Here is a 12,689-nt window from a genome sequence, read left to right on the forward strand (position 1 = left end):
TCGAAGAACAATTTTGAGATTTTTCACCAGTGAGATATGGTAGACACATGGTTAAACTGACAATTTAAAACTTAATTCCCGTCAGAAAGTCCTTTCCCTAATGTAGCCATGACACTTGGAACCACAAATATTACAAATATTCACAAACTGAGACAATAAAAGAATGGAAGGAGTTTGTGTCAGAGGCAGAGAGGGAGCAACAGAAAGAAGAAAGGAAAGCTAGGGACTAAAAACAAATTAACAAATCAGATGCAAGCGGAAGAGAGAGAGTGAGAGCAACAAAGTGGGCGAGAAGAATGTAAATACATGGCAAACTGACAGCACATTTTGACCGCTGTCTGTTTGTTTGGGTATTTACACTGTGAGACTACAATCAAACCCTCAAAGCTTCAGCCCACATGACAAAAGCCCATTTCAGGGCCACATATTCCCCAAAACAGCCAAACCAACAAACTAAATCCAAATCCACACTCAAGCATAGGCACACACACACACACAAAAAACCCCAAAGTAATATCCACTTATTTGTCCATCACTTCAAAATGCAAAGAGGATGCAGGAAAAATGCAACAAATTTAATTTGTGCACAGAGAGAGGGGCAGGGGAAGATACGCTGAGAGGAAGTGATTTTTATGGGGGACTTGGCTGAACTTTCAAGCCCTGTTTGGTTTGAGCAGATGTAGAATTAGTACACATCACTTTGCATCAAAGAGACGCAGAACACAAGCTGCCGCTCAGAGGCCAAATACCTCTCTGTCACACAGACACATAGGCACACCTAACCTTTGCGTTTCTGCTGTGGTACTTATCCATGTGATATCAATTCCCACAGCGACACACTTCTCTCTTTGCTGTTTTGGAAGCATGTTTGATGTCTACATATAATAGTTAGACCAGTTAAAATGAATAAAAAAACACAATCACATTTGTTTTACTCTGCCCACTTTAAGAAGGCATCTGAATTTTATCTTCTGTTTATAAATTGACCAGTTTAATAGTTCACACTTCCAACAGTTTTTGCAGTGTTCAAAAAAGATCAGACACCTAAATCACATATTCATGCATCTAGTACACTCAAGTGCCAATCAAGGATATTTGCAAATGTAACTCAATCTTGCCACAATAACAGATCTGCACATGCAAATCCTAATGAAAAAAAGGTCCAGCAGCACCTCACAACTGCTTTCTTTTTGTTTCAATTTAATATGTCAGATCATTTGCACGTTATTCATCAACAAACCAGTCGTTATATATTCACTCAAAGAGAATAGTGATACATCTGCTTAGGGTTTAAGTTATCATAATATTGTAATATACTGTATATGACTTGTACTATCCTGCCGGAAAAGGTGGGAGGGTGAACATTTTATCATTTTCTTCATTTAATGCAGTTTTCTTGAGTGTAAATATCTTCGGACCAAATCAAATTGTTGAAAAAAGATCAAATTCCATTGATATATACTGATATTGCTGTAATTTATCAAAAATATAGTCATATTTGACTTTGTCAGAGGTGCACATCCCCAATCACAGAGAAACTGATTCAACATCAAGCAGCCAGATGACATTGCTGCAAACATGCTGTCATTACACAAGGGAATATTTCTTTTTTCAGTCTTTCTTTCTTTTCTTTCTTGCATTTTTGAAACAGAAGATTCTGTTGCATGTCAATGAACTGGGCTAAACATGCATGACAAGCAATAGTGTGTGGGTGGAGAGAGGGACGGGGGGAGCCAACCCCATGGTGGTGTCAGCGAAGGATCTGTGTGTAATCTGCAGAAGATGCATGCAATAGACCGCCACACTACTTTATCTACAAGGCCCCTAATTGCGAGGGATGTTGAGGAACACATGTTAGTAAAAGAGGAAGGGGAAGGGGTGTCAGATGTCAGCAATGTGCAGGCATATGGTTCCTACAAGCTGTGTTACGTAAACTGGAAATGACACCAGAAATCAGGTCTGCAAAGATGAACTTGTGAGAACCACATAATACGGCAATATACTCTATATATTCTTTATGATAGTCACCCGGTAAACAGGTTTTTAAAATGGGGGACAGACTGACAAACCAACTGACAGATCTATTTCTGGTCCTATAGATGCTTAAAACTTAATCACACAACATTAATCCAAAGTGAAATCTCTAGAATAAATTGTGACCCTCACATTTAGAAACACTATGATATTAAGAAGACGTTGAGACAAGTGTCATTACCATTGCACCACTGACTGTTTCAATTGAAATGTGTATCATAAAAGATAGATGACTGCTTAGCCATCGTTGCTCGTTGAGGTTAAGGCTATAAAAGGTGCTATATCTAAGACTGGCCACCAGTTGAATTCATACTCGACTAATTTGCTTGACTCTAAGAGTCAAGCAGTGGAAATCAATGTCAATGTTAATCAGTGTTGGGGGTACCATTTTACAGTTATACCTTTACTTTTAGCAGCAACAAAGTAATATAACACATTACTCATAGGATTTCGGTTAAGTAATGTGTAACAACATGAAAGTTTTTTCTTTTTTAGAATTGGCCCTTTTGACATAACGTCAAAACTGTTATTTCTTCACAATCTGTTGATAATTTTAGTTAATTTTGGAATGGTTTTTAATAAAAATTGTTACATATAGCCCCTTTAACAAAGCAGGAACTTGTCGCCAGGTAACACTGTTGACCCTGCACATTATTCCGTTTAAAAGGGCTTGCGGCCTTCAACTCAGCCATTGTATGGGGCCATCTAATCAGGAATGCAATACTCATGCACATACACAAACACCCACACAACCCTTCCCCTTTCAATTCAAATCCCCACACACTTCACCCCCCATTCCTCTTTTATTCCTTCATTTTGCACTTGTCCTTCTCTTATGCTCACAGTAAATATGCGCTTTACTTTGTTCACCTTTTTCATCATGCACCCTCAACATAACCCACTGTCTGCTTTGGACATTGTGCCAACCAACTTGAGTTAAGAGAAAGATGGAAAAGGCAGGTATCAAAAGCAAAACACTCCCCCTCACATACACCCACACTTACCAAGAAAGGGTTGACCTTGCATGCAAGCTACCACTGTCACTTGGTAGTGAGGAGGAGATGCTGTGGTTATTGTTAAGAAAAATGGGTCCAATCTGGTTATTTGTTGTTTGTGTTTTATGGTGGGAAGACATGCTGTAGCATATGTGGAGCATACAGTCAAATTATAGGCACCACCATGTAAAGCAACCACTTCCCAAAAAAGCAATTTTCTGCTCATTCCTGGCACAGTTTTGCTTGATTTTTTTTTCTTCTTCTTTGCTATTTGTTCAAAAACGACAGATCCAGCAAATATTGTAATGTACTGCACTGTTTGCTTAAGTCTAGATTATTTATATATATATATATTAGGGCCCGACCGATTTATCGGCGAGCCGATTAAATCGGCCGATTATAGCCCGTTTGAGACTAATCGGTAATCGGCCAAAACTCGCCAATTGTCGCCGATATTTTCAGAAATAAAATGCAGGGAATAAGACTTGGTTTTACTTTGAAAATGTTCCTCCATTTGAAAAGATCCCCCGACATTAGGCTATTTATACTGTAGAGGGTGCACCGACCTCATGACAAACTCCATCCACTATCCACTAACCACCTCACAACACAGCACAGTGACTGATCTGGAGCAGGCAGCGGCAGGGACGCACGGAGGAGAGTGGTCCAACTCAACGGTAAGTAGAGTAGGCGAGTAGTTGAAAACGCTTTTCTGGTCTGAGTTTGATTCATGATAAATCTGTGGTATATTACTGAGATGATCAGTCGGTCTTCCTGTCGGCGTGAAGAGCAGTAGCTAATGATGCCTTGTTGTAGGCCTAATGTTGGATGGTTGTCATGTTAATATGCTGCTTGACTCAGCAATAAAAAGGATTTGAAATTATTTTTCTGCCTTTAATTCTTTGTAGAAGTGTCTGAAAGGCTCAAAAGCAGCCATTTCTTAAAAAAAAATAAGTAAATATGTAGATATACTACTTAAATTAATAAAATTGTAAAACTTTATAAAAAAAAAAAATCGTCCGATTAATCGGTTATCGGATTTTTTTCCCCCTAATAATCGGTATCGGCCCCAAAAAATCCATATCGGTCAGGCCCCAATATATATACACACACACGTATATTAGAAATACTGTATGACAAAGTTAATAATTTATTGAATAAAACATAATAAAATCGTCCACTTGCCCTTTCAGAGAACCTTGTCAACTGTTGTTTCATCTCTTGACAGCATCATTTAAAAAATAGCCCAGTAAGAAAGAAAATATTCAGTCATTTCCTGTGTAGTAAGATTATAATCTGCTGATTTTGACTTGTCATGATGATTACAGTTTACTGAAAGTGCATGTTTGCCTGTGTGTGCCTTGCTGCATGGTAATATGCATACAGTAGCATTAGTTTGTAGTATAGAAGCACTCGGCTGCCAATTCATTCCAAGAACTCAATCACACGGAGCCGATTGCATTTGCATCTAGTAGCATTGAGTCCGGAGTAGATTGTAGAGGCAGCAAATGGGCTGAGTAATAGCATCTGACAATCAATTATTTCTGCAATTGTGTAACATCAAAAAGATGATTTCCGCTGCCGAGTTTGACTTGTCAGGTTACATTGGAGGTTCAGTTATGTAAATGTGACGTAGGGACTGATTTAACTACTGCGCGCTGAGTGAATGAAAGAGACAGTAATAGTGTCGAGGACCATGCAAATCACCTGCAAAGGAAACGCTGTAAATCACAGCCTGAGAGGTGCACAGAGCGGCAACAAGGAGCAATAACACACAGCACATGTACTATTCAAATGTGAATATCATTATTGTACAAGTCATAAACCATGATCCACATAGTATTTACCACAGATACTGTGCATTCAGTTAAATTCAACTGTTCTATGAGATTGTCAATGAATAAAATAAAGTATTATAACAATTAAAAAGAGAAAAAACATGACATCAGCATTGGAGTTTTTAACCTTAAAAGTGTCAGCCTAGTCATTTCTTTTATTGTCATTAATATAATTTTTTCCAGAGTTGTAATTTAAATGGACATATTTTCATAAACGTGTTCAGTATTTGTTTTCTGTTTTAGCACTTTTACATATAAGTAACTCCAAGTTAAAAATAAAAATTCTAAAAAGCTGCAAATGCTGCATCAACATGGGTAGCAGAACGAGCAACACTAAGAACGGCTTTAAATTACAGAATGAAACCAGGATCAACATCTCTTTCTTTGTTTCCCTGCTTTGAAACTGGTGTCTCCAATCTTTTCCACAACCAAATGACTCTTAACTTGCTGAGTGCAGTACGGGTCAGGCAGCGAGACTGAAGCCAGGGTGTCTGGTTAGTGTTTAAATTTAACAGGAGATTTCTGATGTCTGATTTCACTCAACAGGCCTGCCGCAACTCTCTGTTTCATAGTGTCTTGCAATAATGCCTTGCAGATATGCCAGTGGGGGAAGAGTAGGGGAATATATATAGCTAAAGCTTGATCCAACTTTATGATCATTTTGAAGGCTGCAGTGTTTCTAATATTTTAACAACCCATTTTTATCAATGAAGGTAGACTGAACATTAAAACAACTCAGGTACAATGCAGTACAATTGACAGCACCACAAACAAATTACAGCCTCCAAAATGACCACTGAATCAACACTTCTCTAAAAGAAATTCCACAAAATACATTATAACTTTGATGAAGACAGTTGAATGTAGAGCTGTTTTTGTCAGGAAAACCTAATAAACTGCAACTGACTGCATGAAAAAGTTTATGCAAAGAAAAAATAAATAAATTTGTACTTGTGATGATGAAAAACAAGCATTAATTAAATAAAACATATTACCTTAAAAATGTAACAGCTGTGTCATTGGGACACAGTTATCAAGAGGGCACATTCAAACATACATTCATGTTTTGATGAATTCGTTGCAGCTTGCCTGGTCTGCCATCCACATACTGTACACACACATACGCCACACATGAGTTCTAAATATTTGCTATTGCCATTGAATTAATCATGAAAAGGCTTAGCTGCACTCTGGTGCAAAAATGTACAGTGAAAATTAAAATCCTTTGCAGGCAAAACTACCACTTCTGAAATGAAAATTTCAAAAAGCAAGGTTACCTGTGCTGCCCTCTTCAAAAGACAGGGTACATTAAGAAACAAAGGTAAACAACCCACAAAATATTTCACTTATTCTTATATATTCAGATTTCATCTTTCATTCTAATTAAAAGAATATCACTAGATGGGTGGCCGTCCTTGTACTTTTCAAGTGACGGTGGATTAGTTGTGCTTTTTGAGAAGCAAGGCCAACAGAGAAATCAAATTAGCAAGCAATCTTGTGACTTGCTATTATGTTCAGCTCCAAAGGCAGCTGTTTAAAACCTCTGATCAACTAGGAAAAACTGTGAGGGAAAGTAAATTAGAGATAGTAGTAATATAGTTAAACCACCAAAGCCAAAGTGTAATCAAAAGTAAGCAGTCTAGAAGTACAAATTGCTTGATTCCAGTGGCAGCTATACTGAATTATGTTTATTACAGTTAGGGTCAAAGCATGGATGTGTTGATAATACTCATTATGGTGTTCCAAGATGGCACCCATTTAATTCCTGTGAATGTTCAAATAGTAAAATTTTTCTGGATTCTGCATTTTTTTCCCGTAACTCTTATGAATTAGAGAGTATCCTCAAACATGAGAGCACAGAATCAAAGTCTGCCAATGTGTCTTTTTTTACACTATCCCAGAATGTGTACCTGAATGATTGTGTCTTTTTGCTTTTGCTTGTATTAAAATAAACCTAAGCAAGAGGATATTGCAGTAAGGCAGATGGGAGTAGAATCTGATTTCAGCAAATACAAAGTAAGTAGGTAAGACTATTGTATTATAAATATTGCTGCGTAGAACGATCATTAGCATTTTATTGTTTCAACTTAGAAAGGTTTCTGTGTCCTACTGGAGATCTTCCCCCCACCAAACATATTTACTTGTCAAAACAGGCAAATATGTCACTAATAACATTAATGATTTTGTTTCATTTAGGCTCAGCCATGCCAGTGAGGCAATACTCTCAACAACTGTGCCCGCCTACATTGTTTGAGTTATTACCTGTGTTTGATGAGTCTAAGTGTCCATGGTGTAAAAAAGTCTACAGTATTAATGCAAACCAGGGGACGTAATTGTTTCAATGTGTACCATATGCTAATTGTAACATTACAAATATATTTCTAGTTACTGTGAAAAGTCATGATTGTCAGTGACTGAAAACAGAGGGTCAAAAAGACAATCTTGCCCCCACTGAGTTAAAAGTGGAGAGGTCAAGGGCCTGATTTGCCTTATGGTTTTATGGCATGGTACGTCAACTCACCTCTGGTCCTGTCTTCCTCCTTCCCCAGGCCAGGGGTGGTGTAGGTAGGGGTGGCCTCCTCCTCCTGGTTTGAAGTAGTTCCTAATGGGAAACTGACAGGGCGAGAGCTGGTAACTGAGCTGGATGGTCGGGAACTGGCACAGTTCTGTAAAAAATGAGGAGGCAATGTCAGCTGCAGGAGGTCACTGTAGGGTTAAATACCTTTTAACAGAATACACTACAATACATCAAGCTTTCCTAGTTGATCATTAGTGATGCAAACAAACTTTCACTTCATCGCAAGGATCACCAGCCTAATTTCGACTTTCTTATATACAAAATAAATTTGAATTGGTGTTTGCATTAAACACAAGCTATCAAAACAAATTCACACTGTTTAAAGTCAGCACTGTGCATTAGATAGGAGAATATGCTCCAGATCAAATAAATCTTATCATTAATTAGAGGGATTAATGGTGGCTTTTGACATTTTGACAAGCCAACATGGAGAACAAAAAACAGAAAATTAATATCCCAAAAAGGGATCAATACAGTACTTCCTGTTAATACAATACAGATCACGTAGTGATCGTATATTGTAATGGTAATTGTAATGGCTGTAATAGACCACTCTATTGTACTTCCAACAAAAAAGCACCAGACCTAAGCAGCTGCTCTATGAATCTTAATTAAGAGACCTCCTTGTTTCACTGATGTAACATGCATCGTCCATTTGTTTGCACACCTCTCAAACAGACTGTGGGATTCAACAGGCACCGGGGCCTATTGTATTTCATACTGTACTTCTATTGAGGTAGGAATGCCTCACACTCCTTTTGTGTATTGTTGATGCACTGCTACACGTCGTTGTAAGTCACTCCAACCAGAGGTCTCATTAACATAAATTATTTACTTTTTATTTAAAGTCATTCATCCAACAACCTGAACAACATGCAGCTATGTCACACCTATTCTTGTGGTACCAGATAAAGACAAAAAATAAATATTAACTATCCACTTGTGAAAGTCAAATTCCAGTCCAATTAATTTCTTTCAGAGCCAAGACTGATTCCAGCCAACACCTGGCTTCCTATACGTTGTCAAAACTTGAATTAAGATCAAAAAAACTAATCCGCTTCCAATTTATATCTATATTTCAGTGGTGTCAGAGGTATGGAGTATTGAGGGGGGTAGTTTTTTATTTGGGTCGTGCAACTGACAGCTTTATTTCATAAAGCAATCTGGCTATGTGTGTAGAAGAGGGAGGTCAGGGTGGGTCAGGAGGTACTTGGTATCAAACAGGCAGGCTACACTGGTCAAAGTGTGTGTATGTGTGAGCGTGTGTGAGTATAAAACCCCACCCCCCCAGGGCTAAAAATGGTGTGTGTGCGACTCACGCTGATGTAGAGGGCTACTATGAGGAAGGGGCCTAAAGAGGTCGAAAGAAGGGTGCAATTTAAGAGGGGAGAGTGTTTGATTAGGTTAGGTGGAATTTATATGAGAGGTCGTCAAGGTCAGAGGTGTGTCATGTCACTGTACCAGGAGCAATATATAATTAAATATTTCCCAGAATATTTAAATGATTATATGGTTGTATATAGTATATATACAATACATTTAATCTGATGTCATGTGCGCTGTTTAGATACAGTAAATGATGATACTGCATCAACCCGTCTGGCTTAAAAATCTGTATAACACACAATCATCCAAGAGATGCTTGAATATCTGACAGATCAATGGCAGGTTGGGTTTGACCTGAGCAAGGCATGGTACTGGCTGCTTGTAATGTTTGTTATCAAGAAATAAAACATACAAAAGTTTCCAATGATCTTTTCAAAATTTAAACAACCATTTTAAATCCTTAAATTGAAGTTGCAGTGAATTAACCCATTGGATTAACCCTCCAATCGTTACAAATAATACAACATATAAACCCCTCTATCTCCGACAAGTGCCATTCGTCTTCAAATGACCCCATATGCAGTAACATCGCCAAAGCCTCTTTATCCCTCAGCCACCGAGGCACAGTACCCAATCCTATGTTTTACAACAAGGGGATATATAGGGGCATGTGCGGTCATCTAGAGCCAAATGTCTCCTATCTAACCAAAGGACAGGTAGATACAGTATTTCAAGCAGGATTTATGGCACAAAATAGCATTAGCTAAAAACCGTCAGGCAGCAGTGATGGCTAAAAAACGCATTCTGGTAGCGGAACCCGGCAAGATTGGAAAATTGCCACCACCAGAGGGGAGAGGAAGCAGTAAAAATGACGGTAGATGGGGGGGCCTCACTGACATGAGCAGCCAATATATCAGACTGCACCTGATGGCAGGGGGGGCCCCCTGGGGCCATCCACCTTACACACAGACACATTAAATTTGTCTATTTATTTATTTCGTTTCTCCTCATCTTTACAGTGTCCACCTCTGAGGTAGGGGGTCAAAAAGAAGTAGGGGCACACTGATATTTTAAAAATCAATCTGCCTCCAGAAATGGTTTCATTCCTTCATCAATGACCTGAAGTGCGTGAGGGTGGGAAATATTGGGGGGTACATATGGGTGGGTCAGGGTGCAGTGGGAGGGGCAGGACAAAGTGTTATAGGCCAAAGCGGAGTGGAGTTAATGTGATCACTCATAAGGGACAAGATGCATTTTGTGGGTGTGCTTGCAAGATGGTGGGGGCAAAGGAGTGTGGAATGATGAGAGGGGGTGGTTGTCAAGGTACTAGGGTCTATAATTGTCCGTATGTGTGTGTGCTAGAGACTATTAAGTATTTCTAAAGTGCTTGGCGTAGGCTATAATCTTCCTAAACACACAAACCCACACCTACACACACACACAGCATCCCACCACTTCAGCCAAACAGCAGCATCCAAGAAGGTATAAATACTAGGTTGACACTTTAATGTCAGGAGACTGCTTGTCCTGGATTAGAAACTTGTAACCCACCACGGAGCTTGACATTGCTGGGATGAAGGTGCAGCAATGGACAGAGGGAGGAAGGGAGGGGGGCTATTACAGAGGGTCCAAGTTTGATGTATAAGGGCATCTAACATGGACTGTCTACTGGTGAGAAGCTAGCAGATGTACAATGCTGCTTTGTGGCCAGCTTTCATTGGCATTGCTAGAGTGGAGTTTTTTATTTTTTGCCATGAAAAGAAAAAGCTGTTGGGAAAATTGAGTCTGTCGCACCAGTATCTTTCAGAGGCTCACACAAAGACATGCGCACACACACTTGTTCACAGGAAAATAGAGGATTACATACTGAAAAATTAAGCGCTTTTCTCCTCTCCTTGATCCTGTTGACCGTGCTCCGAACCTGAAAGAGAGAGGGAGAGAATGGGAGAGAAAGAGATAAGTGTATCTGACACAGCGCTCAATGAAACACACTTACAATGAATCAAAACAAAAAATCTTTCACAGCAAACACAGCAAACTCCTGCCTGCACCCAAAATGTAAAATGGAGAAAAGGGAATAGAACGTGCAGGCGATGGAACAAATCTTGAGCGTTACTTTGAGGGCACTAACAGTGGTTGGGGAAATGTGTGTGCATGTGTGTGTGTTTGTGCATGTACATGTGAGAGGGTGTTCCAGTATGTCCCAGTGGCTAATGGGACTTGAAAGTGACACATAGAGCTGGCAAACTAAGGAGACGACTTCAAGCTATCATCTGTCAGCATAGAGCGCCGGGACCAACAAATGGAGCTATTGGAGGAGAAGGGACCGCCCTAGCAGAACAGATTACATTTTTACACTCCGGATGAAACAGTGTACTGCACACTGTCATTTAACACATACAATACCAGACAAGAATTTCATAAATTTAAGTTATAAGGTACACATACATACAATTTCAGTTGTCATATTACTAATCCACAACCTAATTTGTAATTTACCTGCTTATTAACTATATTCCTTGGGGGAAAAAATATTTTAAAATGAAAAAAATATGAAAATATTAAATGAAGAATAATTTTGTACAACTGTGAAAGTAAATGCCAAGTCCTCTGATTAAAGGCAAGTAATAACGTTGATGATGTTAAATTATATTTAACTGGTGAATTCATGCATCAGATTTCCTTTAAAATGTATAAATTGCATTTTGTAATCGAACCCATCCAAATACTTATGAATGATTAAGAATACTAATAAACACTTGTTTCATGTAAATATGGTGTAATTAGTATCACGTGATACAAGACAATTATCAAACAACTTAGAATGCACTTAGTCAACTGGATAAAACTCTGGTTTGGTTAATCTACAAAACATTTTTTATAAAAAAAGAAATCGCTTGAAATCATGTGTTTGCAACTGTATAAGTTTCACTGATCACTGAATAAAAGGTTAATACATTTCACTTAATACAATTAAAACATTTTTCTAAACATTCCTTTAGTGGAAAATAATATTCAAAATTTTAAATTCAAACTAAAATTGATCCAACATATTCCTAATCAATTACAATATGTCATATGAATCAAAATTTGGTAATATACAAAACTTTTGTCACTCAACAACAGCTGTCAATGAATGTATTTCCCTGATTTAGTAACGACTTGTTTTTCATTTTAGTAATGTTTTTTAATTAATTAATAAAAAAACTATAGGTCAGCTGACATTACCTTTTTTATTTAAAAAAGGGATATAACTATATCATTATTAAATATATACTGAAACATCTTCATAAAAAAAGTCTACATGAAAAAACATAAAGAACAGCAGGAAATTATGTTTGTTTGTAGTTCAGTTTAATAGGCTGCAATCTTCTATGGAAAATGTCTGGCATTTATGAGGTGTGTGTGTGTGTGTGTGTGTGTGTGTGTGTGTGTGTGTGTGTGTGTGTGTGTGTGTGTGTGTGCGCGTGCGTGTGCCTGTGTATGTGTGTGCACGTACATGAGCCCGTTCACATTGTCACCGCTCACTGTAAATTTGTAGCGGCTGGGCACTCATCACTACAGCCCATCCCAGCCCAGCCCACCACGTTAGTGAATATGCATTATGGCTTATGGCTTCATTAAGTCGCAGCGTGTTATAAATTATGACACCACACTGAACACACACACACACACACACACACACACACACACACACACACACACACACAAACACACACACACAGTCTCAGAGACAGCATGTGTATACCGAGGATGTTTTGCATATATACCAACGTTGAAGGGCCACATAATGAAGATAGCCCAAGCCTTGTGACAGAGCAGAATCAACAGCATCATGTTTCCAAAACCCTCCTATTATTTCTGACAGAGGGCCTTCGACACAGTGCAGATGTTGGAGAGGCACCGTCTTAACGCAAT

The 12,689-nt window shown here is 38.6% G+C and overlaps 1 protein-coding gene across 3 annotated transcripts in view; it reads right to left on the bottom strand.

Annotated features, from left to right (window-relative positions):
- LOC311258790 (adhesion G protein-coupled receptor D2) overlaps positions 1–12,689 on the bottom strand; it is a 97,011-nt gene that overhangs the window by 33,712 nt on the left and 50,610 nt on the right. For all 3 annotated transcript variants that reach the window (XM_084355380.1, XM_084355381.1, XM_084355379.1), the window contains 2 exons: positions 10,639–10,692; positions 7,389–7,533 (listed from right to left, as the gene is read on the bottom strand). In XM_084355380.1, the coding sequence (XP_084211506.1) occupies positions 7,389–7,533; positions 10,639–10,692 (199 nt within the window). The remainder of the gene's footprint in view (positions 1–7,388; positions 7,534–10,638; positions 10,693–12,689) is intronic.

The sequence above is a fragment of the Pagrus pagrus genome (assembly GCF_965226575.1).
Source record: "Pagrus pagrus genome assembly, chromosome: 6".
Lineage (NCBI taxonomy): Eukaryota > Metazoa > Chordata > Actinopteri > Spariformes > Sparidae > Pagrus > Pagrus pagrus.